General features: G+C 37.8%; 5 protein-coding genes across 12 annotated transcripts; 3 read left to right on the top strand and 2 right to left on the bottom strand.

The window, feature by feature from the left end:
• Nucleotides 1–381: 381 nt before the first annotated feature.
• On the bottom strand, nt 382–5,399 carry LOC104739729 (transmembrane 9 superfamily member 1). Of its 2 annotated transcripts, XM_010460173.3 has the most exons (12): nt 4,975–5,201; nt 3,756–3,948; nt 3,561–3,665; nt 3,179–3,196; nt 2,995–3,092; nt 2,759–2,911; nt 2,420–2,554; nt 2,141–2,307; nt 1,919–2,013; nt 1,462–1,835; nt 906–1,179; nt 382–782 (listed from the first exon to the last, which is right to left on the bottom strand). In XM_010460173.3, exons 1-12 carry the CDS (start codon nt 5,062–5,064, stop codon nt 715–717), a joined length of 1,770 nt encoding a protein of 589 aa, XP_010458475.1. In that variant the 5' UTR covers nt 5,065–5,201; the 3' UTR covers nt 382–714. The 2 variants fall into 2 exon arrangements, with proteins under 2 accessions (XP_010458475.1, XP_087340195.1); XM_087484069.1 differs by lacking the exon at nt 3,179–3,196 and having other exon boundaries at nt 3,542–3,665; nt 4,975–5,399.
• Nucleotides 5,400–5,746: 347 nt separating this feature from the next.
• On the top strand, nt 5,747–8,541 carry LOC104739728 (serine/threonine-protein kinase SRK2A). Its single transcript, XM_087484068.1, has 9 exons — nt 5,747–6,400; nt 6,566–6,640; nt 6,736–6,837; nt 6,949–7,002; nt 7,099–7,191; nt 7,313–7,405; nt 7,553–7,657; nt 7,741–7,839; nt 7,930–8,541. Exons 1-9 carry the CDS (start codon nt 6,281–6,283, stop codon nt 8,272–8,274), a joined length of 1,086 nt encoding a protein of 361 aa, XP_087340194.1. The 5' UTR covers nt 5,747–6,280; the 3' UTR covers nt 8,275–8,541.
• A 7-nt stretch (nt 8,542–8,548) lies between these two features.
• On the top strand, nt 8,549–16,479 carry LOC104739727 (ATP-dependent DNA helicase Q-like 4A). 4 transcript variants are annotated; one of them, XM_087484065.1, is made up of 26 exons: nt 8,549–8,821; nt 9,275–9,362; nt 9,467–9,625; nt 10,075–10,132; nt 10,357–10,758; nt 10,995–11,168; nt 11,261–11,391; nt 11,661–11,997; nt 12,074–12,205; nt 12,349–12,435; nt 12,551–12,678; nt 12,910–13,030; nt 13,125–13,276; nt 13,343–13,478; nt 13,567–13,690; nt 13,759–13,829; nt 13,941–14,009; nt 14,126–14,248; nt 14,329–14,487; nt 14,574–14,654; nt 14,893–15,054; nt 15,218–15,273; nt 15,404–15,530; nt 15,624–15,718; nt 15,820–15,897; nt 15,995–16,479. In XM_087484065.1, the coding sequence occupies exons 2-26, from the start codon at nt 9,358–9,360 to the stop codon at nt 16,341–16,343; spliced, it is 3,516 nt and encodes a 1,171-aa protein (XP_087340191.1). In that variant the 5' UTR covers nt 8,549–8,821; nt 9,275–9,357; the 3' UTR covers nt 16,344–16,479. The 4 variants fall into 4 exon arrangements, with proteins under 4 accessions (XP_087340191.1, XP_087340192.1, XP_087340189.1 ...); XM_087484066.1 differs by having other exon boundaries at nt 8,571–8,821; nt 9,470–9,625; XM_087484063.1 differs by having other exon boundaries at nt 8,600–8,821; nt 11,243–11,391.
• A 166-nt stretch (nt 16,480–16,645) lies between these two features.
• On the top strand, nt 16,646–19,909 carry LOC104739725 (disease susceptibility protein LOV1). 4 transcript variants are annotated; one of them, XM_010460165.2, is made up of 4 exons: nt 16,646–16,705; nt 16,848–17,727; nt 17,872–18,024; nt 18,120–19,909. In XM_010460165.2, the coding sequence occupies exons 2-4, from the start codon at nt 16,851–16,853 to the stop codon at nt 19,823–19,825; spliced, it is 2,736 nt and encodes a 911-aa protein (XP_010458467.1). In that variant the 5' UTR covers nt 16,646–16,705; nt 16,848–16,850; the 3' UTR covers nt 19,826–19,909. The 4 variants fall into 4 exon arrangements, with proteins under 4 accessions (XP_010458467.1, XP_087340193.1, XP_010458469.1 ...); XM_087484067.1 differs by having other exon boundaries at nt 16,665–16,705; nt 17,878–18,024; XM_010460167.2 differs by lacking the exon at nt 16,646–16,705 and having other exon boundaries at nt 16,708–17,727; nt 17,878–18,024.
• LOC104739724 (pentatricopeptide repeat-containing protein At1g10910, chloroplastic) lies at nt 19,847–24,070 on the bottom strand. The gene is made up of 10 exons (XM_010460163.3): nt 23,584–24,070; nt 23,408–23,492; nt 23,042–23,302; nt 22,496–22,798; nt 21,964–22,068; nt 21,621–21,720; nt 20,926–21,245; nt 20,614–20,790; nt 20,404–20,532; nt 19,847–20,228 (listed from the first exon to the last, which is right to left on the bottom strand). The coding sequence occupies exons 1-10, from the start codon at nt 23,844–23,846 to the stop codon at nt 19,986–19,988; spliced, it is 1,986 nt and encodes a 661-aa protein (XP_010458465.1). The 5' UTR covers nt 23,847–24,070; the 3' UTR covers nt 19,847–19,985.
• Between the last annotated feature and the right edge of the window lie 1,412 nt (nt 24,071–25,482).

Here is a 25,482-nt window from a genome sequence, read left to right as displayed (position 1 = left end):
CGAGGGGGTGAGGATTATAAAGGAAGTGTATCTACCACGTGGCATACGATGTGTGGGTTCTTGTGTTATCCTCTTGAAGGGTTGTCTCTGTGTCTGTTGTTTTGCATGTGTTGCAATATCTCGTTGGTTAGAGAGTACAATATGTGGTTTAGACTTGGGGACAAGTATTCGGCACTAGGAAGATTCCGGAGTTGCGTGGGTTACAAAGAAATTGCTGAATATGCTTCAAATTGTAAAAATAATGGAAAGAAACAGAATCCGCACCTTTTTTTACATCTTTTATTACTAGTCTTAATAATAAGCACGAGAGTTACTGTCTTCCAGGTTCCAGCACATGACCATACCTCGCTTTTAACCTCTTTCCCGTGAAATTATCCTACGTGACCACATAAATTCTGGGATGTATACATACAAAAATAAAGGATTCTATCCAAGGACACCATATTCAATGATCTAAGTGAATTGAAGTAAATACGAACCAAAAAAAAAAAAGATGGGGAAAAAGATTACAGGTAGTAGTAGTATAGTACACCACTCAATTCTAATCTAAAGAGAACAATTCACTTACCAAAAAGGGAAGAAAAAAAGAAGATGAAAGAGAAAAAGCCCCCATTGAAGAATATATATATGTTCCTTCAATATAATATATAACCTCATAAGAAGCTTCCTTCTAATTGGATGTGTTATCTCCATTTTTTTCGTTTACCTCTTCTTCTAGTCGCACTTGATGTTTCTGTAGATCCTCCTTACAAACAGATTTGATCCCAAGTATCCAACAGCTCCTGCCAAAATTTTCACAACAGGGTTTAGTCAAATCATTAACACCAACTGCTAGTTTTGCATAGAATATATATATATATATATATATAGATAGATAGAGAGAGAGAGAGAGAGAGTAAGCCCACCGCAAAGGATTCCAAGGCCAAGACAAAACATCATGGTGTATCCAAAGTAGAAACTCGTCTGGAAGAATCCAGACATCTTGGTCTTTACGTAGTAGTAATAGATAGAGTATAAGTAGACATAGACAGCCGTCGACGCAGCAGAGAAGAAGGAAGTCCATTGCCAGTGATAGTTCTCTGCATTCAGCAAGAAATATGTTCCCACGATTGTCACACACACCGTCACTATGACTAGAATCACAAAAACCAGCAGCATGAATCCATACACATAGTAGACCTGTCGAACCAGAACAAACAAAACAAAAAACTTTCAGAAAATAGCCAATCAAATTTACTTCAGCTTCTCAAACTTTAGCTATAGGTATACTATAACTAGCCTAGTTGTAGCAGTTGTGAGCAGGTAGAGAGGACAAAAATTACTGATGGGGCTAGATTTGAAGGGTTTGAATTGACAAAAATTACTGATGGGGCTAGTCTCATAAATCAAATCTCTCTGGTTTGAATTGGCAAGAGTTAGCAGTTTCATAGCTTTGTTCTTATCAAAAGCAACTACTTTTACCTTGTAATTCCAAAAGGATGTGAAGACAAAGTACATCTCAATGAAGATGCTTCCAAAGGGTAGCAAACCTCCCATCAGGGAGACAACCGATGGAGTCAAGTACCATTTTTTCTCAGGGATTGGACGTGGAATGGTCTTCACACGGCAGGGATTGTTTGGAGCACCACTCCAATTTCTTCCAACGACTGTCCCAAGGAGGGCTAAAGGGAAGGAAATGAAACCCCAAATTACAAACACAACCACCATTGTCCCAAAAGGAATAGCCGCAAGAGATCCATAGAATATGGCAATGGTGTTAAGAAGAAATCCAATTCCGAAGCACAAAAAGGGGAAGAGCGAAGCCGTGAGGACCATGCACTTGATCCAATGTTTACCTGATAAACCAGCATTATAATTACTTCAATATTTAGAAAGGAAAGCTACACTGGAGTGGTACACCAAGTAGAGTAAGTCATACCCCCGCTTCTTGAGTACATTCCACCGCTCACATAACCAGAGACAAAGGAAGTCAGAGCATAGCAAACTATGAAAGTTGTGACGATAGCTCCTCTCCTGAAATAATTGGAATACAAGGTGAGCAACTTCCAAATTTACAAGCATATCAAAAATACTACAAAGAATATAGGAAAAACAACAGCACAAAAGATTGGTCGCAAGTGACATGAAGTGTCATACATACCCAACGTAGAGAGTTCCCACGATGGCCATTAATATGACAAGAAGAACCAGCAACGCCAACTGAGCACCTGTGCCAACTACAGCTGAGAGAAGAACTAGACTACTTGCTGGCCTGAAGACATCTCCGTGCACAAGTTTCCAACCAGATTCTTCACTTACATCCCGTTCCTGCACTCAACAATTCTAATGTTAGATGTGGTATACAGCCTTGCACTTAGAAATAAAGAAAGAAGTGTTGGACAGACTGCCAATTGACAAATAGAAGTTGAGGAGACATCACCAAGCTCTCAAGATCATCATCTTCTCGAGCATACTTTGCATAATCATTTCTGAGAGTCCTCATCAATATCATTGAGACCAACCCAGTGAGGAAAATAACCATCATAAACGAGTTAAAGATGGAGAACCAGTGGATCTGCAAGAAAGAAAAAAACTCTTAGAAGGCTTCTAAAGCAAGAACAGAAATCTTCAAGAGATGGAATTTAGAAATATGCTAAATTTTGTAAGAACAAGCTTCATATGGGGCATTCAGGGTGATACATTATAACCCTGTGAACCAATTTAAATCAAAGAGAATACAGAAGGAATAAGGACTAATACAGAGCACGCTAACAGTTACCTGGTGTTCAAAGAACGGATAATCAAGATATACGTCAAAACGGCGAGCAAAAGTGACATTCGTTGGAATCCATTGCACAGAATACGTCAGGTCCACTGTTCTCCCTGCTTCTAATGGCCTTGGGTTGTCTTGAGTGAGATTAACATGAATGATCTATCAAAAATATATAAATAAGATCACAGCATATAGTACACATGATTTTCATACTAATGCTTAATGGCGTAGCGACATCTAACCTGGTCTTTGTTGTATTTGACAACGATGTTCTTATGTGTGTAGAGGACATGCTTGCCGTTTTCACTGTTTTTGTCAGGATGCAGCTCACCCACAAAGCCTACAACAGCAATGATACAGTGTTAAAACTATCTAAAACTGAAAAAAGAAAACTGGATGTTTCAAGTAAATATACAAAGGTCATACCCCACAAAGGTAGATCATCTGAAGATAGAACCACCCGATGAAAGTCCACGCAAATGATATGGCACAGAAAAATGAGAAATAAGGTTAGCAATCCAAAGAAAATACCTTTCCAGCTCCATAATGTGCGAAATAGTAAACATATGTAAAATAAAGTCTCCTACAACTCAGAAAGCCATAAATGATATTGGTAATGCAGTGAAGAAAATACAGTGAATTTTAAATATGCATTATGGAAAAAGAACCTAAAGCAAACTAAGCAAATAGAAAATGTTTCCAAACTTTATTTAGTAGGAAACTGCTACATCTTTTCTCTGGAAATAATAAAACTTCTTCTTTTCATGCTATTTCAGCGGCAATGTGTACAAGGAAATGTGAAACATACCCATAAAAAATTCAAACCAGTAGCTAGATTCAATGGCATCTTTAAAATGCTTGACCTTAGCTTCATCGAGTTCAAGCGGACAGATGACGTTTCTGTCAACATTCTCTGTGGAAAAAAACAGAAAAGATGTAGTAATTAGAGCACAAGTAAGATAACTAGTATGAAACAGAAGCTAGTATAAGAATTACAACATACTCAAGAACTTTATCGCAATTTCACTGTCAATCAGCTCATTTCCACCAAGAACTTCACCAAGACCACCCCATTTGTGAACGTTGTTTGCAGATGGACGACAAAACGGAAGACTGTAATAGTTGTATGTTTCTTGTGGATTGTTATATGGGCCAACTTTGTTCACCCACAGGGTAACCTGCTCATCGGCTTGATACTGAAAAAAGGTAATTCCAGAAGCATTGAGTTGACAGAAATGAAAAAAATGTACAAGCTTATGGGATCAACTAGAAAGAGGGTGTACGAACGAAATACTTAATCAATGAGAACAGAACTAAGAATATCAAACCTAGACAGTTGACATATAGATATTGGTAAAAGGTTAAGTGCAATATCATTTCGAAGAATCAAGAGTAAACGTCTTCACACAAACGACTCAGGATATGACATCAAATTTTCATCATTCATAATTTGTTCACTATAGTTCTGGTTCCACAGAAATAAAGACTAATCCTCTAATAAGGCTAACAGATCGAGCTAGCAATAATGCATAATCCGCCTCTATCAATCATCTTTCACGCAGAATAATAGTTGGAATTAAATTTACATGTACATAAAGTTAACTATGACAGTTCTTGTGAGAGTAAGGAGGCAGAAGGAGCAAAAGCATTGAAGCCCTGGATCTCATGATATCCAATATCACAAAGGCAAGAACTAATATGAGCTAAAACTGACCATAGACAAAAGAGGGCAGGTGTGACACTTTCAATATCAAATTGGAAAATTTGTTTACACATTTTAGATCTCGGAAGTAAGAACTATAAGATCTATATACGGGACAAATGTATATCTCACTTCAACTGCTTTTAAAATTCGCTTTGGAGATCACAGAGGGGAAACAATAAATTAGATGCCACTCAATAACATAAGTCATTGTTTGAACATCCAATAAACTACCACGTTCATAAGCTGGGGGTTTTGAGTATCAAACAAAACGAGAATCTCAATCCCATAGCAAAACCTAATATCACATAGTTAAGGAATTCAAAAAACAAAAAAAGACTCAAATACTTAGCAACGAAGAAGAAATTGGATGGAAGCTCGAGGATCCTATCCATCCGAAAACGAACAGATCCACTAAATCAATCGGAAGCACCATGCAAATCACAAGATCTAGGGACACATTACTCAAGAGTGGAGCTTGCATTAAAACAAAAACGGCTAGAGATCTGAGTCATATTACCTTGTGATCTGAATCGGATGCGAACGTAGGAGCGAGAAGGGAAACGAGAAGAAGTAAGAAGACGGAGACAGAGGCGGAGGAAGACGGCATCGTGAAAACCGGCGGACGATCAGATCTGAGGGAAGAGGGGGGGGGGGAGCGAGAGACCCGACGATATCGAGAGAGAGAGAGATCCTCAGCTCAGTGTTTTCACTTTGATGAGATTTTTGGGTAATAGAAAAAATAATAATAATTATAAGGCTTTTACACAACTTATGTGTTTTTCTTGTTGTTTTTTTTGTTATTACTCGATCAATTGGGCGGGCCTATGGACGTAAAACAAAAAAAAAACGTAAAACAGCTAAAAAGCCCATACATAAAAACGAACGGTCGTCGGTTGGTCAATTCCTCTCCGCAAGCAGCAGCTATGTATGTTGTTGTTACATGTGAACAATGGCAACGTGCACAGACTAATGTATAATTTCGAGCAAAATATACGGTTTACTTGTACTGAGTTACAAAATCTTGTAGTAAAATGACTATGGTAGAAAATTATTAAGCTGCTGGGAAATTTTGTTGTTGTTTACAGCAGCATATAGAAATTTTTTTGTTGCTTACAGAAGAATTTAGTAACGTGAAATAGATTGATATGGTCATTGGTAACATTATGAACGTAATAACAAGGGCAATCGAATGAGCATGGGAAACATGTATGGATAGCATTGGAAACTTGTGGGTCCCGCATTTTATTTTTATTTTAGAAAAAAAAATCTAATATCGTTTCATATCAATCCCCTAATTAATTTTAAAATAAATAAAATTTTAAAAAGCATATCATGCTGAGAAGAGTTCAAGCTTAGCCGTGGATATTCTTTATTAATTTATACTCATCATTATTCTCTGAAAAAAGAAAAAAAAAAAAAAATTGCAACAAAACACGAAAGAAAGAAAGGTCGATTATTCTTCGCTTTGCCTTGAAATCTCTTCAATCTATCTATCCTCCAAATCTCCAAAAAAAAAAAAAAAAAAAAAAAAAAAAAAAAAGATTGAACCTTTCCTAATCGTCATCTCATCTCTATTTCCTTTCTTTCTTTAGCGAATCGCGAGATCTCGGATTCGCATCATTTGATTTTGGGATACTGTCTTTGTTTTCCTGTCTTTGTTTCTTTCTATGATTTCACGTGAATTTTAATTCTGAGCTGGCTACTAGGGCTTCTTCTTCTACTTCTTGGAGAGAGCTTTTTTTAAAAGGGAGATTCTTTTTCTTTCTGTTTTGTCTCTGTTTGGAATTTTTTTTTTTTTAGGGTTGTCTGATTTTTCGAGATATATGGACAAGTACGAGCTGGTGAAAGACATCGGTGCTGGGAATTTTGGTGTGGCCAGGCTCATGAAGGTTAAAAACTCCAAGGAACTTGTTGCCATGAAGTACATCGAGCGTGGTCCTAAGGTAATAAATAATCCTTTCTTATCCCCCCCCCCCCCCCCCCCCCCCCAGATTAGCATAAATAAAGAATAGCTTGGTGTTTTGTGCATAATAAAAAGTGGATTTTTTACAATTATTAGAGTTGTAGAGTGAGTATATTGGCTTTGTTGTTGTTTTTTTTGATAACAGATTGATGAGAACGTGGCAAGAGAGATCATTAATCACCGATCACTTCGTCATCCGAATATCATTCGTTTTAAGGAGGTTTAGTGAATTTCTCTTACTGTTTTGACATTGGGTGGTGATGAAGTTGATAAATCTTATAACTTTTCCATCTCTGATCGGTGTGGGTTTTACAGGTGGTGTTGACTCCAACTCATCTTGCCATTGCTATGGAATATGCTGCTGGTGGTGAGCTCTTCGAACGTATATGTACTGCTGGAAGATTTAGCGAGGATGAGGTGAGATTTGTCATTTTGAGTTCCTGGCGTCTTCTCCTGATATAATATTTAGGATATGTTTCGGAGTTCTGTATGGTCTTTCTAAGTTTTGTTCTTTTGTCTCGTTTTCAGGCAAGATATTTCTTCCAGCAACTTATATCAGGTGTTAGCTATTGCCATGCTATGGTAAGGCAGAGAGAATTACATTAACAGATTTACTTATCCCTTTAATGTTTTGAAATCGTTTTGTTTATCAATCTTGTGCCCATTTTTGTCTCTCAGCAAATATGTCATAGAGATCTGAAGCTCGAGAACACGCTCCTGGATGGCAGCCCTGCTCCACGTCTGAAAATCTGTGATTTTGGTTATTCCAAGGTTTTTCTTGGCACTATAAAGAAAACATCCAAGTTTTTTGACCTTGTTTGTGAGATTCTCTTTTGTTCTTCACCTTTGTGGGAAAAGCATTTTCAAGCGTTTTGTTCTTCTTCTTTTGTAGTCCTCTTTGCTACACTCTAGGCCCAAATCAACAGTTGGAACTCCAGCGTATATTGCACCTGAGGTCCTTTCTCGGAGAGAATATGATGGCAAGGTAATGACAAGCATCACGCACAGTGCAAAGAACTTGCACAAATCAATTGGTTTCGATGAAACTTGTCATGCTCTCTACTTTTGTTTGATTTTGAATATGTAAAGTTATCCTCGTGGAAGCCACTAAGATTAATATTTCCTCTCTTAGATGGCTGATGTATGGTCTTGTGGTGTGACTCTCTATGTCATGCTGGTTGGAGCATACCCATTTGAAGACCAGGAAGACCCCAAAAACTTCAGGAAAACAATACAAGTAGGTTTCTGTTTCATGTTTTTGCATATCTCGCTTGTAAGTAGGCTACATCCTATTCATCATTGTGCGATTTTGTTATACAGAAAATCATGGCTGTTCAATACAAGATCCCGGACTACGTCCATATCTCACAGGATTGTAAACATCTCCTTTCCCGGATATTTGTTGCCAATTCTCTCAAGGTATATATATTTGTCACCAATTCACCCAAGCAAAAATGTTTTCAGAGTATGGTCTTAATTGACAATTGAGCTACTTGCTTGTTTTTGCAGAGGATTACTATTGCTGAGATCAAGAAACACCCATGGTTCCTGAAGAACTTGCCAAGGGAACTCACAGAGACAGCTCAAGCTACATATTTCAGAAAAGAGAACCCAACCTTTTCCTTCCAGACAGCTGAAGAGATCATGAAGATAGTGGCTGACGCCAAAACGCCACCTCCGGTTTCTCGATCCATTGGAGGTTTTGGCTGGGGAGGTGCAGAAGGAAAAGAGGAAGATGCAGAAGACGTGGAGGAGGAAGAAGAGGAGGAAGTGGAAGAAGAAGAAGACGATGAAGATGAATACGACAAAACTGTAAAGGAAGTACACGCAAGTGGAGAAGTCAGATTAAGTTGATATCTTGGTTTTTTTGGTTTGTGTAAGATAAAAAAGTTCTCTTTGGTTTGTTGAAACTTAAAAAATCTCTGTTCTTCTCGTGTTTGCCTTTTACAATGCTTTTTGGGTTTTGGTTTCCTTTTATTACGGTTTTGGAGATTTGTAAAATTTGCAGTATAAGAAAAACAAACGGAGGGTGACGATGAGACTTTGCTACACATTGTGCTATGAACATTGTATAACCTCGAATAAAGATTTTGTAATTAGATTTTATTGAAAAATATAAAATTTACAATTCTGGAATGTTGAAAAAATTTAAACCGATAATTGAAATGTTACAAAATTCAAAATAAATTGTTTTATTTTATGCGTCGGAAAATGTGAATATTAGAGGGGGAAACTATCCCGCCATTAGTGAACCGCATGATCCTCTACGGCCGTGAGCTCAAGTCGGTGGTGGCCACCATTTTATCCTCTACTTCGTCTCGCCGACTTCCCGGGTTGTTTCGCCGTCGGAGTGCTAAAGTGACGGTGTATTGAGCAAAAAAGACTCCTCTGAATCTCAAATGTATTGTTCTTTGGCTTTCGTTTCGCATTCAAATTCTAGGGTTTTCGTTCTATCTCGCACCGATACGTTTCTTCGTACTCCTGTTAATCTTTCTGTTTAGTTTTCGATTAGGGGTTTTCGTTTTCCGTGGATAAAGATTAATCCTTTAGAGTCATGACTGATTCGATTCACTTCAATTTTCAATTTTTTTTGGGAGTATATTTATCGTTTTTCAAATGCTGAAATTGGTGGGTGTAATTAACTAGCAGATTCGTTATATCACTGGATTTTGTGTTTGACGTAGCATCCTCAATCGGTAATTTGGCAGATTTCTGTAATTCGCATTAGATTTGGTAACTGTGTATGTATAGAGTCAGTGACGATGTGTAAAGTTTTTTAGTTCTTGTTGGCGTTTATCATCAGCACCCACTAATCTGAACGCAAATTCTTTTTTTTTTATGTGTGTTTATAAAGTTACTTAATTGCGGTGGCAAGGGAAGATGTTCCAATTTACTTGAACCTCATCAGCATGTTGAACCTCTGATTCACCGAGTCAAATGAGGTAAGATTGATCTTTTCCCTTGTTCACTCTGGTTTATTCCAAAATTTTCGGGCAGATCTTATTTTTTTTTTGTTTGATCTCACTTACTCACTGTTAAAATGCAGTAGGAGTTATCTTCCTGAAGTTCAGAAACCTAGAGGTCCTCAAACGAATTGGTCGGAACATGCAAAGGCGCTCGAGAGTCCATCGTCCGTGACTAAGTTTCTGAGCTCCAATGTCCTGTATGCTCTAGAAAGTCAAAAGCCTAGAGATATGGCTGCAAGGTATTATGGCTTTCGACAACAATCATCTCCTTCTGTCTTCTGTCATTGTTTCTTAATTGTCATATACTTTGGCCCAGTACTATCTGCTGTTTGAATTCATAGACTTAACTATGATTGAAGTCAGTGATTAAGGATAGCTTTCTACCACATTGTGTTTTATGGCTTCCAGCAGCATTTGATTCTGTGTGCCAATGCGTGTTTGTTTTCCTATCAATAGCTTTGTACAATTATATGTGCGTAATATGTTCTCCGGCTTTTGTATTGGTCGACTTTCATACAACCAAACTGCCCGAAATAATATTAAATGATATGTGCGTTGTATGTCTCTTTGATGTTTCTCGTAAGAGTATGTGAGTGCTGGAATTCTTGTGAGGTTTTCTTTGTCTTCTTAAATCTGTTTACCTATGTGATTCACAAGTATTTGAAAGCTCTGTACTCTTTTTGCTTAGGTCTATCTCGTTTCCCAGTGTGAATGTGCATACTTTGGCGCACCCGCAAGTTGCAAAGGTAATATCTTTTTAGCTGAGAGTTAAGTTTTTAACTGATGTATACCCCTTGTCATAAGTAGGATTTCATTACATGTTTTTCCTCTTCTCTTTCCGTTTCTTTAAAATAACATTTTAGCTCATCGTAGATTCTATGTTCCCCTAGTTGTGGTTGACCTTCCCTTTTTAGATAGACCTCTCTTCATGAACTCTACATATTTAGTTAATAGTATCCTATGTTGGCAGGCTTGGCGTGCTCTTTCAAGTCTCTCAATAAATAATGCCTACCTAAGACCTGGCTTTACTCCCCCCGTTGATGACGGTGGTACCAATGGCTCATTTTCTGCAAGAGAGAGATCCACCGTGAAAGTTGTATCTAGCACTGATGGTTCTTTTTATATGAACAATCGACAAAACCAAAGTGCATTGAATGTTTCAGGAACTGGAAGATCCTTTCACAGTTTTCCGTCCTCTGTCCGTGGTGATGATGAAATAATTGCTGAAAAGTTTCCACGGGTAAACGATGAATCAGAACCCAGATGCACGCATTTAAATGGTGTGGAGAAATCATTCAGGAATTCTGCATTCCCATCTGAGCAGTTGGAATCTGGAAAAGCATGTCTTGACAATATTGATGACATACTTGAGGTAATGTTGTTGCTGAAAGTAGCACATCGTTTTTCCTTATGTAGTACTCCTATGTAAACAAGCCACTTTTCTCAATTTTGTATAAGCATCTGTAAGTGGTAGCATATTTCCGTGACATTAAAATCAAAACCATTATAGGGAGTACCTTCTGGTACAAAGTTTCATACATGCTTATGTAGAATATTGGTTTGTGGTGAAAATACGTCAACTCAAGCATGTTAACACTTTGTGTGCAGAATATTGATGTCGACCAAATTGTGATGGAACACTACCATTCTACTGGTACTCCGCAGCCATCAGTATCTAACTTTTCGTTGAGAACTCCACCTGTGGTTAGAAGTGCTTCCAGATTTGAAGAAGACTCTTGTCTGCCTCCTGAATTATGTTCCAACTGTAGTCATGGAATAAAGGTATGAATCTGCTTTTCTCTTCTTGTTTTTTGCTTTAATGGTTTTGAAATCCATTGGTTTTCTCATGTTATTAGATGTTTGGATCTACTCAGTTAGGGCTTTGTCCAGAAGCTTCAACCCATGTGGAACAAATGAAGGACGTGTTGCTTTCAATATCAAATGAACTTCTTGACGATGCTACTGACCTGAGTCCTGAGCGTGTTCAACAGCTTCGTCAAGAGAGGTTTATAGCTCAACCAATTTTGTTCCCATTTTTCGTGGCTGTTTAATTTGCCTTTTTCTATAAGAGTAATAACAATTTAGTTTCCTTTCGGAGGCTGTAGTATGTTCTAGCAAAATATAGCAGAAATAGTACAGGGAGAATAGAGTAGGCTTAAAGAGATAATAGGCAGCGCATCTGTTTCTTGAGTTTGAGTATTTAGTTGTATCACAAGTGTGAGTATGTCTTGACTTGTTCAGTTTCTAATGAGTCTCAACTTGTGTTGTTGCTAGGTTACAGCTGAAGAAGCAAATTCAGCAGCTTGAGAACCATATCCGAGATAAAGATAGTAAAAAATCTCAGTTTTTGTCATCTACAGCTACTCGTACTTTCCAGTATGAAACACCTAAATCAACAAGTTATAAAATGGATCATCCACAAACTGATTTTCGACCACTTCCTAGTGACCAAGGAAGATATGTCTGTGATAGCTGGAATATGCCAAGAGATTCTTCATTTTCTGTAGAGAGGGAACAATATGTTCCGAAGATTATTGACGTGACCTACACCGAAGGTTCAAGCGACAAAAGATGGAGCAGTCATGATTTTCCCTGGACAAGAAAATTGGAGGTGATTAGCTGACTTTCTCTCTTATTTTTGGTTCATTTACGTTCCTTGTACTCATGTGTTTCCTTGCAATGTTCAGATTAATAATAAAAAAGTATTTGGAAATCACTCGTTTCGACCAAACCAGAGAGAAATCATCAATGCAACAATGAGTGGCTCTGATGTTTTTGTTTTGATGCCAACTGGAGGAGGGAAGAGTTTGACATATCAGGTCACCATTATATTTTAATGTCACTATGATTCTTCAATCTACTTCTTGTTTTTAACTGAGATAGTTGTATCCATCCTACAGAAAGGAGATAAACGATTCAATTTGTGTTCTCCAAACTGTTTACTAACATCTTATTTTGGCAGCTCCCCGCTCTGATCTGTCCAGGAATAACATTAGTCATTTCTCCACTTGTGTCACTTATTCAAGACCAGATAATGAACCTACTGCAGGTGAACACTTCAGAAACCACCAGAGATTCTATTTATATCTTCTGTTTCATTGATGAATTGTTATCCTAGAGAATTATATCCTTTTCACGCTTTGATTTCTGAATCATGGTCACAGGCCAATATACCCGCTGCTTCCCTAAGTGCCGGCATGGAATGGGCTGAACAACTGAAGATCTTTCAGGAGCTGAAAAACGAGCATTCAAAGTACAAATTACTATATGTCACACCTGAAAAAGTGGCAAAGTGAGTTGTTATTTTTTCTCTTTCTGTTTTGTTTTTATTTGCTTTGTATTCCTCTTTTAATTTCCTCGGGTAGGATATATTAGGACCTATGCATCATGCAGTACTACATAAGGTTTCTTATGATTCTAGAGTAGTTATTAGCATAGATGTGGGCAATTAATGCCAGGGTCACCACACTGAGATATATTATTGATAACACGTAGCTAACATGTATCTCTTTCTTGGCTGCAGAAGCGATTCTCTCTTGAGGCATCTAGAAAACTTAAATTCTCGTGGTTTGCTTTCTCGTTTTGTTATTGATGAAGCTCATTGTGTGAGCCAGTGGGGCCATGACTTTCGGCCAGACTACCAGGTTAGGCCTTCAGAAGCTTCAAACAAGGCTCTCTTACTTTTCGACAAACATGACTTTCCTTTTTTACCTACCAAAAGTATTGTGGAATACGCAGAGTCTTGGTATTCTGAAGCAGAAGTTTCCCGGCATTCCCGTGTTAGCTTTAACAGCTACAGCAACAGCCAGTGTGAAAGAAGATGTTGTACAAGCCCTTGGCCTTGTTAACTGTGTTGTGTTCCGGCAAAGTTTTAATCGCCCAAATCTATGGTAAGGTAAAACTGCCTAGACCTCTATAAATGTATTTCAGAATGCTGCTTACCAAAAAGTTTGCAGGTATTCTGTTGTTCCCAAGACAAAGAAGTGTCTGGAAGATATTGACAAATTTATTAAGGAAAATCATTTTGATGAGTGTGGAATTATATACTGTCTTTCAAGAATGGACTGCGAAAAAGTCTCTGAAAAGTTGCAGGTTGGTCATTTGTATATTGAAGCTTTATCAAGTCCTGTGCATATCACAAATATTGTGTTTAAACGTACAATTGGATACTATTTTTCAGGAGTTTGGTCATAAAGCAGCATTCTACCATGGCAGTATGGAGCCTGAGCAACGTGCCTTTGTACAGACACAATGGAGCAAGGACGAAATCAATATAATATGTGCTACTGTGGCATTTGGAATGGGTACTGGTTTTTGCTAATGTTGTTTTAAATCATTAAATGTTGCTGCCCATTAACATTGCATATTTCAGGAATCAACAAGCCTGATGTCCGCTATGTTATTCATCACTCACTCCCGAAGTCTATAGAAGGCTATCATCAGGTATTTATTATACAATCAATCATGGAAATCTCATTTAACTGATTCAACAAAAAGCTAGATACTGGTATTTCTTCTAGCGACTCACATAAGCTATATTTTTTCAAATCCAAGGAATGTGGTCGTGCTGGCAGAGATGGTCAGAGGTCATCTTGTGTTTTGTATTATGGTTATGGCGACTATGTAAGTGCATATAAACTATCATATTGTATTTTCTAGTCCGCTTTGTTAGTCTGGAACTTCTTCTTTCATCTTTCTGCTCTTGGTCATGTTTATGCATATACACAATATTATTTCAGATACGAGTTAAACATATGATTAGCCAAGGAGGAGTTGACCAAAGCCCCATGGCAACTGGGTATAATCGTGTAGCAAGTTCAGGGAGGATACTTGAAACAAATACCGAAAACCTTCTACGCATGGTACTTTAATGTGAAGATTCCTACTTTTTGCTTTTGAGGGTATACTAGCTAAGATGTTTCTTCACATTTTATTGCTTCAGGTAAGTTACTGCGAAAATGAGGTGGACTGCCGGCGATTCCTACAGCTAGTGCATTTCGGTGAAAAATTCGATTCCACGAACTGCAAAAAGACGTGTGATAACTGTTGCAGTACTCAGAGTTTGATAGACAAAGATGTCACCTTGATCACAAAGCAACTGGTATGGAAATCACTAAAAGCTTACCATGTATATCACTTGTTAGATGTGTTATTATTGGTCACGTGTATATCACTTGTTTTGCACAGGTTGAACTGGTGAAGCAAACAGGAGAAAGGTTTTCTTCAGCTCATATTCTTGAAGTCTACAGAGGTTCCTTAAACCAAATGGTATGGACTAATTATAATAATCCTTAATTCCTTCAAGGTTTAGGAGAGATTCCTACGCATATATTCTGTGTCTCTTCCAGATTATGCTAGATATTATAACCTGTATCGCCTCATAAACCATGGTCTCTTTTTTTATACTTGTTAAAGACTAATTGTTAATGAAAGCATTGGCTTGCCCAGCAATACAACCAGTGTGGCTTTGTTTTCTTGTGAAAGTAACTGTCTTCTTTGCATCTAGGTCAAGAAACACAGACATGAGACTTTGCAGCTGCATGGAGCTGGAAAACAATTATCAAAACTTGAAGTTTCTCGTATCTTGCACTATCTTGTAACTGAGGACATTCTTGTGGAAGATGTTCGGAAAAGTGATATGTATGGATCTGTGTCATCGTTGCTCAAGGTATTTAGTTCTAAATAAATTTCACTTCGTTTCTCTCTCTCATTGATGATTGGAGATGATAGTAGCTGACTGGAACCCTGATTGTCTCTGTGTGAGCATTTAACATTTCATTTTTCAAGCGGTTACACACCTAACCTCTATTTACCTACCTATTTGTATCTAGGTGAATAACGCAAAGGCTTCCGTACTATTTTCTGGAAGTCAGACTGTAATGATGAGGTATGACTTTGCGTATATCTTTCATTAAGGTTCACAGGAACTAGGTTTAAGCAAATCATTGCAATTAACTGTGTTTGCGTTAACGGCTTGTAAAACGTACTTTAGCTAAAACTCCCATAATCTGTTGCAGATTCCCGTCTTCTGTAAAAGTACTAAAGCCAAGTAAACCTGGGGCAACCCCTGCAAAAGGTCCGCTAACATCAGAGAAGCAAAGTACTCTTCCACTTTCCACAGAAGATGCTCCTCCAAAAGATTTGGTATAGCTCTTTGAGTTCAGACTCTTTTTTTCCTAGTGACATTAATCTACCACTCTGAATCGCTGAGGTTGCTTCGTTGATCTTTTTCTCTAGAATCTCTCCGCCAACATGTACACAGCCTTGAGGAAGCTTCGTACAGCTCTTGTCAAAGAAGCCCCTGATGGTGTCATGGCATATCATATATTCATGTAAGTCCGAAAACCGTTCCACTTCTCGTTTCCCAAGTTCTGTACTTGATCACGGTCAGTTTGATTCATACCTCACAAAATCTCTCTGTTTGTGGTGGCAGCAATTCAACACTACAGCAGATAAGCAGACGAATTCCGAGAACCAAAGAGGAACTCCTTGAAATCAATGGCCTTGGGAAGTAAGTTGTGCTTTTCTCTACAACCTCTACTCTTAATCACCAAACCAATGAAGAAAAAACTAAAAGTGTTTGATGATGTCTTTAAACTCTGTTTCAGGGCCAAAGTAAGCAAGTACGGTGATCGGCTGTTGGAAACAATAGAATCAACGGTAAACGAGTACTACGGAACCAATAAGAAAGACTCCATAATCAGCAACGACAGTCCCGATTCAGGGAAGAGGAGAAGAGACGAGAACATTAGTCCAAATGTAGCCGAGGATGATGATTTCGAAGTGAGCCCAAGTCAGTCCTGCAAGAAAACAGTGAGAAGCAAAAGCAATGATGTTCTTCATGGTGAATGTGCAGATGGAGATCGAGTAGGCATGGTAATGGAGAAGCTTGATTTTGATTTCGAAGACGAAGATGGGTCAGAGATACGACCGGAGGGAAGAGTATTACCTTGGTGAAGTTGTGACCACTGAAATTGTAGTTGTAACTTGTAAAGAATTTTTGCTGTAATACTTTGTTACCTTGTTAAAGTCGCGATGTACATTAACGTTCAGTAGATCGCATAAACTATTTATCAGATGTGGACTTCTTTGATGGTCGTTGTTTTCTTTAATCACCATATATTGGGAATTTGGGATTTGATAATATTGAAGAGTTACAGGTGGCGATGGATCATTAATCATAAGAGATGTTATCGTGGAGACTCCTCAGCCAGTGGATTCAACTCTCACTTTACTCTTTTTTAGCTGAGTTTTATAACAAAATGCAACCCTCTTTTTGTCGTGACCACATAACCAAGTAGCAGAGCTGATTACAGAAGGTAAATTTTGTCATTTTTTCATATTCTTTAGTCTGCTTCATTTGCATTAATCCGTCGTTTGTACTTCGAATTATTACAAGATCTTTTTTCACGATTTCTTGTCTCACTAGAACGATCTGTCCATGAAAATTTCTCGTAAAAGGTTATGGCTGAAGGAGTTGTGTTGTTTGGAGTTCAGAAGCTTTGGGAGCTTCTGAATCGAGAATCTTCTCGATTAAATGGAATCAATGAGCAAGTTGATGAACTAAAGCGTCAGCTGGGAAGGTTACAGTCGTTGTTGGAAGATGCAGATGCCAAGAAACATGAAAGTAAAAGGGTGAGAAACTTCTTGGAAGACGTTAAGGACATCGCTTATGATGCTGAGGATATAATCGAATTCTTTCTTTTAAAAGAATTTAGAGGAAAAGAAAAAGGGATCAAGAAGCATGTGAGAAAACTTGCTTCCTTCTTAGTCGACCGACGGAAATTTGCTTCAGATATTGAAGGCATCACTAAGAAGATCTCTGAGTTGATTGGGGAAATGCAGAGTTTAGGGATACAAGAGATCATCGATGGTGGTCGTTCGTTGTCGCTGCAAGAAAGACAAATGAAGCAAAGGGAGATCCGGCAAACGTTTGCTAACAGTTCCGAAAGCGATCTTGTTGGGGTGGAAGAGAGTGTTGAAGCATTAGTTGGTCATTTGGTGGAGAATGATAACATTCAAGTGGTTTCTATATCTGGCATGGGAGGTATTGGTAAAACCACTCTCGCAAGACAAGTCTTTCATCATGATATGGTACAACGTCATTTCTATGGTTTCGCGTGGGTTTGTGTTTCCCAACAGTTTACGCAGAAGCATATTTGGCAGAAGATCTGGCAAGAACTTCAACCACATGATGGGGACATTTCACATATGGACGAGCATATACTCCAGGGTAAGCTCTTTAAGTTGCTGGAAACCGGTAGATATTTGGTTGTCCTTGACGATGTATGGAAAGAAGAAGACTGGGACCGAATTAAAGCAGTGTTTCCGGGAAAAAAAGGTTAGCTCTTATGGTCCATAGACCATAGATAAGGCACTTTTTTGTTTAAATTATACTATGTGATTGTAAAAACAAAGTTATGAAGTAAGCAAGACGCACACACTGCTCATAAATTCATTTTCTTCCCTATTATGTATGGATAAGTTGCAGGTTGGAAGATGCTACTTACTTCTCGCAATGAACGTGTTGGGTTACATGCAGATCCAACATGTTTTACTTTTAGACCAAGAATCCTTACACCCATAGAAAGTTGGAAGCTATGTGAGAAGATAGTGTTCCACAGGAGAGACCAAACTGGTAAATTTTCATATTTAAAATTTAAGACCAAGAATCTTGTGAATTTTATTTCGTGGTTCACATCTTAAAAGTTATTACCTTGTGACTTTATGTAGAAGTAAGGGTTGATGAAGATATGGAAGCCCTAGGAAAGGAAATGGTCACATATTGTGGAGGACTACCATTAGCAGTTAAAGTTCTGGGAGGCTTATTAGCTGAAAAACATACAGTTGCCGAGTGGAAAAGAGTGTGTGACAATATTGGACCCCAGATCGTAGGAGGATCTAGCTTAGATGACAATAATCTCAATTCGATTTACAGAGTATTGTCTCTAAGCTATGAAGATTTGCCAATGCGTTTAAAGCATTGCTTCCTTTACTTAGCTCATTTTCCAGAAGATTACAATATAAATGTGGGGAGATTGTTCAATTACTGGGCTGCAGAAGGAATCATAACTTCATTTTACGATGGATCAACCATCCGAGACAGTGGAGAAGACTACCTAAACGAGCTAGTGAGGAGAAATATGGTTACTATTGACAAAAAATATATGTTTTTGAGAAACATATATTGTTGTCAAATGCATGACATGATGAGAGAAGTATGTTTGTCAAAAGCCAAAGAAGAGAACTTCCTAGAAATCGTCAAAGTCCCAACATCTACCTCTGCCATCAATGCTCAGCCTCCTAGTAAATCTCGCAGACTCTCTGTAAACGGTGGTAATGCCCTTCAAAACCTGGGACAAACAAACAAAAAAAAAGTTAGAACTCTTTTGTTTTTTGGAGTTGAGGATGACTTTTGTATACAATCGACAACCCCAAGCTTCCTAAGTTTATCATTGCTCAGGGTGTTGGATCTTGCTGGGGTAAGGTTTCAAGGAGGGAAGCTACCTTCGAGCATTGGAGATCTCATCCACTTGAGATTTTTGAGCTTACGCAGGGCTTGGGTATCTCATCTACCTTCTTCTCTGCGGAATCTAAAGCTTCTACTCTATTTGAACTTAGGCTTCAATGGGATGGCTCATGTGCCAAATGTTCTGAAAGAGATGCTAGAGTTGAGGTACCTTCAGTTGCCAATGTCAATGCATGATAAAACAATGTTGGAATTGTGTGATCTAGTGAACTTGGAGTCTTTGATGAATTTTTCAACAAAGTACAGTAGCGTGATGGACCTCCTCCACATGACTAAGCTCAGGGAGCTCAGTTTATTTATCGATGACGGGTATACTTCTGAAACTCTATCCTCATCTCTCCGTCAATTGAGAGCCCTGGAGGTGCTCCATTTATACGACAAGCCAGAAAATCGTGTGGCTTATCATGGGGGAGAAATTGTTCTGGATTGCATTCATCTAAAAGAATTAGAGTTGGCGATGCATATGCCAAGGTTTCCTGAGCAATATCAATTCCATCCCAACCTTTCACACATATATCTATGGTGTTGCTGCATGGAGGAGGATCCATTCCTGATTCTAGAAAAGCTGCTTCATTTGAAGTCGGTTATATTAACATTTGGTGCTTTCATTGGGAAGAGAATGGTATGCTCAAAAGGTGGATTTACTCAGTTATGTTTTCTAAAACTAGAATATCTAGAAGAGTTAGAAGAGTGGATAGTCGAAGAAGGGTCGATGCCATGTCTTCGTGTTTTGACTATACGTGATTGCAAAAAGCTGAAGTTTCCGGATGGGATCAGATACATAACTTCCTTAAAGGAATTGACGATTGTAGGAATAAAGACGTGGATGGAGAAATTGGTACAAGGTGGGGAAGATTACTACAAAGTCGAAAACATTCCCAATGTTCAATTCATCAACTGTGACGAATAAGGAAAATACTAGCTTTTAATCTTTTTAGGCAAGAAATCGTTTCATATTATATAAGATTCTATTCAATTTTGGCGCATTTACAAATTTGACTCTCATCTATTTCATGATACATACATAAATTACATTCTACAAAAAGAGACAGCGAAAAAGTACATCCATATTAAGAACCTCTAAATTTCGGCTTAGATCGAGATTTAGTTATCGGCCTTGAAGCTACATGATGCTTTGACAAAATCTCTGCGATGATTAGCCGACCAAACAAATGAGAATTCTTGAGAATGAGGTTTCTTGTGGTGAAGTCAACAATGTATCCTTGACCAGGCATCCATTGTAGGAGTTGAAGAAGCAATTCTTTTTTCTCGGACTGTGAAATGTATCGAGAAATCGCAATCTCAAACTGAACCTAAAAACAAAACAACACAGAGCATGCAAGAAAGAAGGAGAAATGAGATCCGATATGATTGAAAAAGAACGAAACATTTTTTTCCTTATTTCTACAATAATTCAACTGTAATGTGAATTGTTGCCAAGCAAAACGTTGACAAATAGCTTTAAATTGTTCCCGGTTGGATACTTACCTGATCAATTTTGTGGCCAGAACCATGTAAGACCTTCAGAACATCGTTCACTAAGTTAATATTTCCCGAGATCATAAAAGCTCTGCCAAATTTCTTTAAAGTAGGCTGTGAGATCATCTTTGCATTGTCCTGAAACAGAATTATGACCAAATTAGACCATTAACACGATGGATCGAATGCAAAAACTTGCTCCAGAGAGGGATTTCAAACCTTCACTACAACATATGCGTCTTTAAGGAGATTTCCTTGGATTAGAGTGTGAAGAATTTTCTCATGCAGCTCTTTGCAGATAGTTCTTTTGCTATATCGCAACATATTGTAGACCGAGAATGCTTCCGACTGAGCTCTAATCTTGCCAAGATGGTAAATCAGGGATGAACAAAGTTCCTACAAATTTCAAAGAGAGCTAAATTTTGCAGTGTCTAGCATTACTTACTTACTAAAAAAACAAATACAAGAAGCTACGAAGCAAGATTTGTAGATTAGAACTATAAAAACAAGCAATGTCTTGATGCTAGTTACCTCCTCAAGACGGTGGCCTTTGCTGTCCATATCAAGTATGGTTTGGTACGCAAGCAGGTACAACTTCTCCTTGATGAAATATTTGATCAAGATATGGAAAGTATTGTAGTCAGGACTAACGGCTTGCTCATCCATTTTCTTCATCATTCGCATAACACTTTCCATATCTCCTGCTCTGCAATAGGCACAGAGCATTGTGTTTAACATTACCAAGTCGCATTTTGCATAAGTGGTTTCAGAGTTCCTTGACAGTTCGTTTGCCTCCTCGAAACGCTTACTTCGACATAAAGCAGATATCATGATGCTGTTAGCATAGCCATCTGAAACAGGAAACTGACATCATTGTCCAGAAAAATAGGGAACTGGTTTCTGTAGAGATGCGGATAGGATAACCAAATACTCCTTACTGGTTTCTTTATCAGGTTTTGAGAAATCTGAGAAAATATCTAACCATAAGACACCCTAATTGTAGCAAATTGCTGACTCATAAGAGATAGATCTTCAAAGACAGAATGACTTTTTCAATCCAAGTTATTGACAAATCCTGTATTGAGTCTATAAATAGTGTTCATCCCAAGATTTCATTGCAAAATATTCCCGATCCTATTTTGAACAGCAGTGAAAGCAGCAACCATTGAAGAGTCAAGAATGAAATATAAAAAGCTAACTAATCAGCAGTTAGAATAAATACATACCAGATTTAACACCTTTCCCTTTCATATCATCAAAGATTGACCTCGCTTCTTCTAATTTTCCCGCCTTTGAAAGACCATCCATCAGCATACAATATGGCATCTAGAGAAGAAAACAAAATTTTGACCATAAGATAATTGCCGAGTAAACAGGAACACTATATGAGCTCTACTTACTATGTTATTCTATGATAACAAACCGTACCAATAAGCTACGTTTAGTATAGTGTAACCAAGTATTGTCCACTGATAGTCACACCATGATAAATTATTGGTGATGTTTACTCCATGCTCTTTTCTAGAATATCACAGCCAGATTTGCTGAAAAATAATATTGTCTAATTACCTCATTCTCGGCGTACCCTGCAGATTCAAGTTCAGAGAGTAATTCTCTTGATCTATCAAACAACCCTCCTTTGATATAAACCTTTAGTAAAGTTGTCATCATCACCTGCAAATATTTCCAGATAGAGTTATAAAAGCAAGCTGAGAGAACCAATCTCTTATATAATAACAAGCAAAATGAATCATGTGAACAATCCTTCAATTAAACATAAAAAAATCCAAAGAGAAGAATTACGAAAAGAAATAAGATGAAGCTAAAACAATCATGTGAAATCTGAACCATGTTTAGAGAGAATTGACGTCTAAACCATGTTTAGATAGAAGATATCTAAACAATTTCTTCACTCTTACAGGGCATTTCTTGAGGGGTATAATCAACAGAAAATGGTTGTTACAAGTCATTCAAACAAATTCATCTATCACAGTAGACAACAACCGCACAGTATTGATTTACAAAAAAAAAAAAAAAAAAAAAAAAAACCGCACAGTATTTCAGTGACTGCATGAGATGAGAAATACTGACAAAAACAAACCTTGTTAGGCACTAATCCTATTGATTTCATCTCAGCCATCAGCTCATCAGCTTTCTTGTAATCTCCTTTCCAAGAATAAGAATTGAGCAAGGAGCTGTAATGATATATGTTTGGCGAATGACCTTCAGCTTTCATCTGCCGGATAAAGTTTTCAGCTTCTTCACATCGACCGTTTGAAGCACAAACGGCCAGGACAGTCCCATACATCACACTATCCATTTGTATTCCATTGTGTGGCAGCTCTCCAACGAGTTCCATAGCCTTATGGTATCCATTTTTAACCTTGATACAACCTGCAAGCAGCTAGAAAACCAAAGAGAAAATATATCATAGAAGCCGAACAAAACGAGATGTTGCATATGCAGTCATGGTTCTTTCACCTAAACAAAAAAATCCCAAAATGCAGAAACATTTCAATACGTCTCTCAATGAGTTAAACGATCTAAATATCGGGTGAAAGGAGGAATCGTTTTAAGCTTCAAGGGAAGAAAATAAGTGAAACTATTTCGTCATTTACTGATGTAGTGAAAACTCGAGCTGGCATACCGTGTTATACGTAACCACATCTGGTTGCAGACCATCACGCTTCATCTGATCAAACAATTTGATGCAGCTGTCAAGCTTTCCATTCTTGACCAGACAACTAAGAATAGAATTACATATAAAGACATTGATTTTGGTTGACTCGTCTGGAATGCTGTTGTATATCTCCAGCGCCTTGGAAACATTTTTAGCCCCCACAAACTTGATGCAACTGCTGTAAGTTGAAACACTAATCTTTCCACGTTGTTGCATCCATTCAAAGAGCTAAAACGAAAGATTACAAACATAAAACACACATTAATAATACACATCTTGGAAAAAATATAGTATAATCCTACTTGATATGAATCCATGTTCAAATCAACAGACCTGTATAAGATCCTGCAATCTTCCGGAGATTCCGAAATCACGCAAAATCACATTCAAGTCTTGAACCTTCAAAACTCTTGCTAATCTGCAGAGAGGAACAGTAATATCATGAGAAGAGACAATCACATGATGATTAAGCAGAATTGAAGATAAGTTCGGTGATAAATAGTAACCACCTCTGCAGAGAGGAGAGAAAATCGGAGGAGCGTTGGACTTTAGAGATGGCGGATTTTCTCGTCAGGTAGGCAGTGGAATGACGTTTCGAACGAGGAGCTTCTGTTACGGTCGCCGGTGATTCAACGGCGGTTGTTGCCGCCGCGGAAGTGAGGATTCGTAAGGATACGGCGGGAAGGGAGAGAGAGGAAGAGGAACGAGAGCAGTGAGTGTTGAAGAAGAGATGAGGACATCGTAGTTCGAATCCCAGAACTGGCGTCTCCATTTTTTATTTTTTTCCGAGCTCACCGGTGGAGCGAGTCTGCTTCTTTGGGCATGCTCCAGTTTCCTGAACCTGAAAGTATCAAAATACCCCGATTTCAGTTTTTTCTCGAGAGTGGTGCTATTACGAGAGTGAAGGGTATTATAGTAAATTAAGAGAAAGGTCCGGCGAAATTACCCTATCCCCATCCTAAACTTACTTATCCGACAACAGTTATTTTCGTCTTTGGAGTTTTTTTAAATTACGTTTAAATTAAAACTTGTTCTAAAAATGGGCTTTTAAGCAGATATAAATGGGCCTTATTGTACATACTATTAAATTGAACATATTGTCTAACAGGCCATAATGTTTAAAAAGTGCAACACCAAAAGCTTGTGAATTGTGCTATTTCAGAGAATTGTCCTTATCAAAATTGAGTTAATCCAATTGCAATTGGTAACGAAAGAGTTCTGAGAGGTACATGCAGTAACAAAAATACTTGTGATGTATGCATGACACATAAAAACGATTATAAGTTGTCAGATAGTCTCATTGACATGACGCATGTATGTTGCTAACCTTTTACATGTGTTTTCCCTTATTCTGAAAACATAGTTTCTGATCTAGATTATGTATTTGATGATAAGTAATAATTAAGAGAGAAAGAAAAGAAAAAAAAAGAAATGAGAGATTCTTTGCAACGAATTGTACGGCAGGAGACCGACAAAGAACAGCACAGCCCCACTTCCCTTTCTCTTCATACGTTTCGTGACACCCACTTCACCATTCTTTTCTTCATTTTCTTCGCTTTAAACAATTTTTATTGACTTCTTAACGTACCAAAGTTGGTATTTAAAAGTTAACTAAGAACTCATATATAAATGAAATGTAAAATTATACTATTTCATACTACGCTAGCTAGGACTATCTAGGAGGTATTGCAGATCACATATGCAAGTAAATGTAATTTACCACCCACCTTTATAATAACTTACACCGTCATAATTAATGGAATATGTTGCTTTTTTTTTTTTTTCAATTGACATCACCGTCATTGACTCATTGGAATAGTTTGTAGTACGATAATCTCTTGTTATAATACAGTCATTGGAATAGTATAGTTTTACTTTTTGTATTATATTGAGAGAATACGCATACAAAGCAAAAGGGAATTCGACTGTTGCATCATTATCAGACGGATTTAACGCACAGAAGAAAGAATGAAAAAAACAAATACTTGAACTTCATAATTTTAAATCAATAAACATTAAATAAAAAAGCAGAAGCAACAAAAATTAACAAGCAAATATTGTAAAGGGCCCTATCATCGTTTGTCTTCTTTTGTTGTGTTGTCATGGTTCACGAAGTCGCAATCACTCATGAGTTGCGATATATTCAATCTTTTAACAACATCGTCCATATCTCTTATAGTAGTAGTATTACCCGTCGACGTCAACATCGTCCGCATGTAAATTCTAGTTATTAAAAATCTTCAGCAGAACATTATTTCAGTGGTCGGGCTTTTTTTATATTCAGCGATATCTGAATCTGATCCTGGACGGTGCTCTGTCTTTTTCTGATTTTAAATCATTCATAGCCTTAAATGCCATTTAATTGGGTTTCCAAAACCTATGACAGGCTATTCCATCTGACCAACAAA

This window comes from Camelina sativa, chromosome 14 (assembly GCF_030686135.1).
Source record: "Camelina sativa cultivar CO46 ecotype springtype chromosome 14, ASM3068613v1".
NCBI lineage: Eukaryota > Viridiplantae > Streptophyta > Magnoliopsida > Brassicales > Brassicaceae > Camelina > Camelina sativa.
The sequence above is the reverse complement of the archived record's forward strand: the minus strand, read 5'-3'. Positions and strand labels throughout refer to the sequence as shown.